General features: G+C 45.3%; 1 protein-coding gene across 1 annotated transcript; it reads left to right on the forward strand.

The window, feature by feature from the left end:
- The first annotated feature begins 2,191 nt into the window (after positions 1–2,191).
- Positions 2,192–2,992, forward strand: LOC106738933 (olfactory receptor 5V1-like). The gene has a single exon (XM_014597737.2). It carries the CDS (start codon positions 2,192–2,194, stop codon positions 2,990–2,992), a length of 801 nt encoding a protein of 266 aa, XP_014453223.2.
- Positions 2,993–7,844: the final 4,852 nt, after the last annotated feature.

Consider the following 7,844-nt stretch of genomic DNA (forward strand, 5'->3'; position numbering starts at 1 on the left):
TGTTATATAATATTCTTCCTATGTTCTCTTTCTTGCAAATTCCACTCTTTCATCTATATCCAGGCTCTGTCAGTTCATAGGATGCTGAAGTGCCTCCCTTCTACCCTGATGTACAGTAAGTATCTCCACACTGTTCAAAATTATTGCAGTGTAAGAAGAAGCTCTTCCCAGTGGCCAACAGTAGAAAAGGCAGACCTTAGTCTAGCCTAGAAATAAAGATTTTTACTGTCCAGGCTGATCATGGAGTAGGATTGGAGCCTTTTAAAGCTGTGATGATCCATGTCTGAGATGCAAGTCTTTTTATGGGAAATCTAGGATTGGACCAAATGTACAGCTGGGGGAGATGTTAGATTTGCTTTCAGGCATCAAGTGCCCTTCCTCACACCACTTCATGCTTCAAATGTGGTTCAAAACTTCTCCAGCCTATACAGTAGGCTTCATATAAAGGCACTTGGGGTGGGGAGTCCTGCCTCTAAGAGATTGATACCAAATCCTGACAATATCAGAGAGTGATCAGGGAGTGATTCACAGTGTGTTTGGTTCAATAAAAATCACTGAAGTTGTGGATACAAAAGATAATGTTTCCACAGAGTCCAGCAATTTATACTCTTTCAAACTGGAAAATAAAGGAGCCAAAAAAGTTAAAGGAACCGAACATTCTCCTTCCCAAAAGAGAAAGAGAGGAAAGGCAAACAGGAAAGATGAATACATTTGCTTTGTCAAAGCAGTCAGAGAAATGTATTTCAGAGTCAAATGTCTGCCACCAGAAATTTCCAGCCCATGCCCATCAAGTTATTCCCATTGGTTGACATGAATAGGAGTGGAAAACCAGGGCGGCTTGCTTTCAGAGTTGTGTCCGTCTCAGTAATCCACCCTCTTTCTGGCTCCTTCCCACCCTGACACTGCATATTTCTTTTTGTTGGCTTCCCAATGGACCAGCTTCAAGACAAGTGGGCCTGGTTAAACTCCCACCTACAAGACAAAAACAAGAAATGGATCCCCCTAGACCAGTGCTCTAATGATTTGGCTATCAGGATGCTGGGTGGCAAAACCTTCCTCCTCCAATACCATTTTTTTCTTTTCTTGATGACAGCTTGTCTCCAAGTACACTGTCAGCAAATGCTATATAGAGATGTGTGTACCTGGATTCTCCCATCTTTCCTGAAAGGAGAAATAGAATCTCAAATCTGCATGAATGCCAATAGGCCACTCATGAAGCTACATTTAGACATGTAAGCAATTCTAGGATGAGTGAAGTTGAAATGTAATTTGGTTCTCAGACTTAGAATTTGGTGGTCACTTATCCTTTAAGAGGCAGCTCTGTCAGAAAATGTGTTTGGAAGTTGTCTCAATATACGGAGCATTTATGAAAACACAGACAGAGGTGTTTTGAATGCTGTGCAACTATAGTGGATATGAACACACTATTTGCTTGCAATGCCCATATTCATGAAGTCACAGCTACTTAATTTCTAGGCTGTGACAATGTATCAATTGAAATAGTTGTCGGCTTAGGTCTATGAAGATGTGTTCTGTGAAATACTTAAATATACCAGTTTAGGATATTGTTGTCATAATCACCATTATCATCATCATAACTAGTTATTTTTAAGGACATGTTGCTTCTAGCCCCACAAAATTGAAAAGAAAACTAAATCATATTTCCTTCTCTCCAACCCACAGTCTATCTCCTTTTCTCCCTTTCCAGTTACACAGTTCTCTCTCATTGAGAAGGTATGAGATTTCTTTAAACTCTTTGTCATGCCATCATGGAGAGATGGATTTTATGTAAGACAAAGCTGTAGAAATAAACCAAAGACAAGAAGAAGCTCAAAGATTTGAGAAAGCTATTTTTTCCTCATTAGTGATAGTTACCTCATCAAAAAATCTTGCTTTCATTTAAGATAATTAGAAACACAGAGGTTTAGACGGAATGAAGAAAGCTCTTTACATAGAATTTTCCTGACCCAGAAGTGGAGAAGTAAACTTTCTTCATGGCAATTGTTATATTTATGTACTCCCTTCTTTTCTAGGTCCAAGGTTTGGTGAAAAAAAAATGTCCACAGGGAACTACATGTTTGTCAGCTATTTTGTTCTGTCAGGTGTTTCCAGTGACCCACAGCTCCAGCCTTTCCTTTTTGTGGTGTTTCTACTTATATATGTAGTAACTGTCATAGGGAATGGGGCAATCATGGTGGTGATAATGGCTGCTCCTCACCTTCACACCTCTATGTATTTTCTCCTGTCACATTTATCCTTCCTTGATATCTGCTACACTTCAGTCACTGTCCCAAAGATGCTGCAGAATTTCTTGGTAGAGAAGAAAACCATTTCTTTTGATGGCTGTCTTGCCCAGATGAGCTCGATTCTTCTAGTGTCCTGTACAGAATTGTTCATACTATCAGCGATGGCCTACGATAGATATGCTGCCATCTGTGACCCACTGCGTTATTTGAGAACTATGAATAAGCAAGTCCACATAAGACTGGTGGGTGGCTCATGGCTGGTTAGTATATTATATGCACAGATAAACACAGTTCCCATGTTACATTTACACTTCTGTGGGCCCAAGGAAGTGAACAATTTCAGTTGTGAGCCTCCGTCTTTACTAAAAGTGTCCTGCACAGAGACCTTCATCAGTAAGATGACACTTTTCACTTCAGCTATGATTTTGGGTTTGACCTGCTTCTCCATCACCCTGGTCTCTTACATCTGCATCATCTCCACCATCCTAAGGATACATTCAGCTAAGGGTAGGGGTAAGGCCTTCTCTACCTGCAGCTCCCACCTCAGTGTGGATGTTCTGTATTATGGGGCTGGCATGTTTCGATGTCTGAGACCCACTCCAGCCTCTTCAGTCATTCTTGACAGACTCTTCTCTATCCAGTACAGTATCTTAACTCCCATGTTAAATCCTATCATCTACAGCCTCAGAAGCAAGGAAGTGAAGGCAGCTCTGGGGAATATATTGTGGAAAATTAAAGACATGTGAATTTGAAAAGAATGCCATATGTTAATGGAAACTGATGCTTAAAATATTCTGCCAGGTACAAGGGTGGCATGGACATTTAGTCTATAAACCCTGAAGTTCTCCCTTAAGGTTAGGAATGTTTGCATTGTCATTTCAATACAGTGTTTTCTGAAGGTGCTATAGGAGTAGAGATGCATGAAAAGCATGCATTCTGTTGAAGTAACCTGTGTCACAACCCAAAGTTGTGATTTTTTGTTTGTGTTCGGCACTGCTAAATTATTTTCCCGCTAAATTGCAGCTTCTTTGCACGGTGGAGTTTTCTGCTGCAGAAGAGAACCCCGGTGCAATGAAGAATTTCCTGCCAATTTGTAGCTTTCTTTGCATGGCGCATTTCTTTTTGCTTCTAGGAAATGCTTGGTGCAAAGAGTTCCCGCCATTTGTATTCAAATTCGAGCCACATTATTGGTTCACATTAAATTATGCATACGTGGTGGCTAGCGATTGGCTTGCTAGCTGTATAAAGAGCTTGGGTGGTTTCCGCCCAAGTCGGAGTGAGAGAGAGAAAGAAAAACCTTCGCCTTGTGTGAAGATCTCTAAGCACTGCGGATCCTTACGGACCCAACGCATTTCTTAAAAGGCAACAGCGGCCTGACCAGCCTCTGGCCTTTCCCCGTCGCTGATAGATTCCTAGACGTATCCCTTCCTGTACGAAAAGAGACGAACCCACGGAACTTCAACAACTCCGTGGGAGAGAGCGAACTTGTCGTAATCTTCAAATGAGGATTTAAGCGGAGCTGTGCCTGGAAAACTGTCCAGCCTACACCACGACCATCTTTGGTGTAAGTAAACGATCTTTAAATCAACCACTACGCGTCCGTGACTAATTCTAGCTCACCCCGGTCTTCTCCGACCCCGCGTGCCCGGGCTGCTGGCCACAGCCCGCGTGCGCAAAACGGTCCCGGATTGCTCCCAGCCCACACAACCTGTAGCTGAGAGTTTATAAAACAGTTAAACTTTTCTATTCCAGTTTTTATTTTTCAAAGTGAGAATGAGTCTTCAAGCCTTGTGATGAGAATGACTTAGGAAAACTAATTCCAGCTGTAGAGAAAACTACCCCCTGAAATACTCCATATTCTAGAGGCTATTGAATAGAGAACTTTCAAAATGTAGTGTGTTCCCATTGCTTGATTTAATATCTCTGATACAGTCTATAAAGTGTACCTTTACTCTGACTTCTTCCTAGATTGAAACATGATTAATTTCTTCCCTCTCTTACTTTTCAGAATGTTCTATTGGGCAGTAGGGCTATGCGGAACTTCAGCAGCCATTTCATTTTGGAGATGTTTTGGCCTGTTTCAGTACCCAAAATACTGAATTTGAAATGAAACTGAAGGTGCCAAAACTCTGCAAAACAAAACAAACAAAACCATCCAAAATGTTTTGTGTATGTTTTGGATGTTAGGGAATGTTTCAGAGGCAGACTTATGGGGAAACAAACTCAGAAGAGGGAGGGGAAATGTGGGGCAGAGAAGGACTGCTCTGATATTGACATATGTAGTAGCTGACCAGTGTCTGAATTCTGTCCCTGAGGTCCCTTCCAATCCCAGTGCTGTGGGGGAGGGACAGAGAAACAGCATATAACACTCTGTGTAAAGCCTTTATCTGCCTTTTGTGGCTGTCTCTTGAAGCACGAGCAGCAGAGCACAGCATCTGAAGTGTCTAGGCTGGTAGCAGTAGGTATTCTGTTGCTACCAAGTTGTAGCCAGCCATTAGCCAATCCTTTCTTACTTACCCTTGCCTACCATCCCTATTGTTAATCCCTTTCAATTATTTCTGCCCCCAAAATCCTGTTATTTATTCTTGTTATTTTTTTTTTCATCCCAAACAAAAAAGAAAGCTGTGTTTTGCCTGCCAGTGTGTCATTCCATCTCTGTGCAGGAAAGCACAACACATATAAATTATACACACACTTTCCAGCACACCAAACATGAAGCGTGCTGGAAAGGCAAGTGCCAGGTCTTCTGGGAGGGGGCAGAGGGAGAGCTGCAAGTCCCCGTCCCCCACCCCAAACTTAGATACACCCTCTTCCCTAGCAGGCATGAGGTTTCTGTTGCTAGTGGCAGCAAGGAGGTAGAAAATGTGTCTGCACCTGCACCATCTCCACTAAAACCAGCAATAATAACCCCTAGCACCACTAACATGACAAGGACCAGCATAATAGTCTCCTCCACCCCAATTTCAGTTCCCAGCCTGAACCTTCCAGTGCCAGAGGAGAAGCTGGATCTGGAACCAGGGGAGCTCAGTGCCATAGCTAGAGAAGTTCTGGGGAAGGAGGAGGAATCTGAGTTTCTGCTCCACACCCCTCAAAGTTTCCGTAGAGCTAGGTCTCCTTCTCTGTAAAGCACCATGGAGGAGGTTGAGGCTGAGCAGGCAAGTGGCTCAGCTGAGTCAGCTCCTCCTGTCATTATGCCTTTGCCAGCTGAGGAGGGGGATAAGACTGGATCCATACCCGCACCAGAAAGCAAGGGGGTAGCATAGTGTGGGATATTTTTGAGGTAGCAGATGATCTCACATATGCTATCTGCCTGCACTGCTGATACAAGACCAGCTGGGGCAAGGATGAAAAACACTTCGGCACCATGGGGATGCTCATGCATATCAGGAGGCACCACCCCCTTGCCTTTGATCCTCCTAAGCCTGGCACCAGTGGGAGTGTGGCCAAAGGGAAGCCCCCCTCTCACTCCAAAGCCCCCATCCTCCAGAAGCAGAGGAAGACCTGGACCAGTGGGGGAAAGGTGGAAAGAAAGGGGGACACATTCCAAAGGTGAGCAAAGTCACCCAGAGCACTGGGGAGATGCTTGCTCTGGATAGCCAGCCCTTCTCCTTAGCTCAGGAGCCAGGGTTCAGGTGGCTCATGGTGCTCATGACCTCATCATACTACATGCCTGCATGTACCACCTTCAGCAGGACAGTCGTGCCCTCCCTGTATGAGGCAAGGAGGGAGTACTTGAGGGAGGAGCTGCACAAGTCAGGTCCGTAAGTAGCCTTGCACTTCACCTCAGACAAGTTGAGCAGGTGGGGTGGAGATCATGCCTACCTCTCCCTCACAGGGCACTGGTGCGATCAGTCAGGCTGTTGGTGGGCTCTCCTTCAAGCAGAGGTGATGGATGAGTCCCACGTAGCAACCAAGATCATGGGGGCCATGAACTGCATGGTGCAGGGGTGGCTCATTGGGAAGAGCTGGCTCACCCATGGGTTTCTGGTCAGTGACAGTGGGGCCAATATGGTCAAGGTGGTCCATGATGCCAACTTTGTAGGTATCCACTGTGTGGCACACAAGTTCCACCTTATAGTCAGGGATGCCTTGGAGGGGGACAGGGCTACTGGTGAGGTTGCCGTCACAACCACCCAGGTCATTTCAAAATGCAGGAAGATGTCAGTCTACTTCCACTGGAGCATCAATGGGGACAAGATCCTGTGGGACAAACAGGCAGAGCTGAGCATCCCACAGCACAAAATCATGCAAGATGTGGAGACTTGGTTGAACTCCACAGACTTGATGCTCAAAAGGCTGGTCAAGCAACAGACGTCCATCCATAAGATAGCCTTTCTTGGAGAGATTGGTATCAGTGCCCCCCTTAACAAAACAGAATGGGGTACCATCTCTTAGATTTTGGCGGTCCTCAAGTCATTCCTCAAGGCCACTAAGAGCCTCAGTGCTGGTGATGCCCTCTTTAGCCAGGTGATTCCCATAGTGAAGGAGCTTCAGAACTAAATGGAGAAGTTACATGGGAATTGATGTTCCTGGCTGGGGCAAGCCGCTGTCACCAGAGATGCAGGCACTGGTGAAGTGGCTGAAGGAGGGCATCAAGAAATGACTGGATCAATTGTGGTCCAGTATGGTCCACATGCTGGAGGGTATGTGTGACCCAAAGGTGAAGGGGAGTGTGTGCACCTGCAAAACCATGGATCACAGGATGGAAGTGCTGGTGAACAGAGTCAGGGAGGCAGAAGGGCAGAGGTGGGGGGATGTGGAGGAAGGAGAACCACTGTCCCATCGCAGCACTCCATCCACCAGTCTGTCACCTCAACCACAGGCAATGCCAATGTGGGTCATTGGAATGGCTTCCATGTTTGGTCCAGAGGCACCAGACCCTAGAACTGGGCAGGTAGCACTGAGGTCTTGGCAGCTACCTATCTCACTAAGGATGTGGAGCTGCTGCTCTACGACCCCTTGGCCTACTGGGAAAGCCACAGCCAGATGTGGTAGGATCTGGCCACAGTTGCCTGGGAACACCTGCCGTGTCTACCAACCAGTGTTCCAAGTCAGAGGGTGTTCAGCATTGCTGGTTGTGACACCCTACCTCACCTCCTTGGTTTCTGCTTTGGTGGACCAGCTGGTGTTTCTTAAGGTGAAACTCCTGCACACATACACATGTAATATGAGTTTTGTTTTGAACAATTTGAGGTACAAGTTCACAGAATCCCCTGAATCTATCTCCTTTAAACTTGACAGGCTTCATGCCCTCCAATGGTGCTACCATCGCTGCAATTTTAAGCTGAATCAGGCAAGAAATGACAAAGTTATAGGCATTTTAGTGAGTCCCCAGTATAGTCTATGGCTGAAGCACCAAAACAGCCCTGAAACTCTGAAACAGTCTCAGCTGGATCAAAATGGAACTGAAATGAATCACTGTCCCTCTGAAATGGCCAAATCTAAAACTGAATTGAAACATAGCCATTTCGCACAGCTCTACTGGGTAGCTAATATGGCTCATGTTTTAATATGACGGCCATTATGATATCACTATTAGGTACCCTATTCTCTCTTGAGGACTTCAAGTGTTGGACTCTGGGCATAGAATCTACAGGA

This window comes from Alligator mississippiensis, chromosome 7, assembly GCF_030867095.1.
Source record: "Alligator mississippiensis isolate rAllMis1 chromosome 7, rAllMis1, whole genome shotgun sequence".
In the NCBI taxonomy this organism is placed as follows: Eukaryota; Metazoa; Chordata; order Crocodylia; family Alligatoridae; genus Alligator; species Alligator mississippiensis.

What these genes read in the sequence shown, in the direction of transcription:
- LOC106738933 (XM_014597737.2), top strand. Translation starts at nt 2,192, where the DNA reads ATGGTGGTGATAATGGCTGCTCCTCACCTTCACACCTCTATGTATTTT.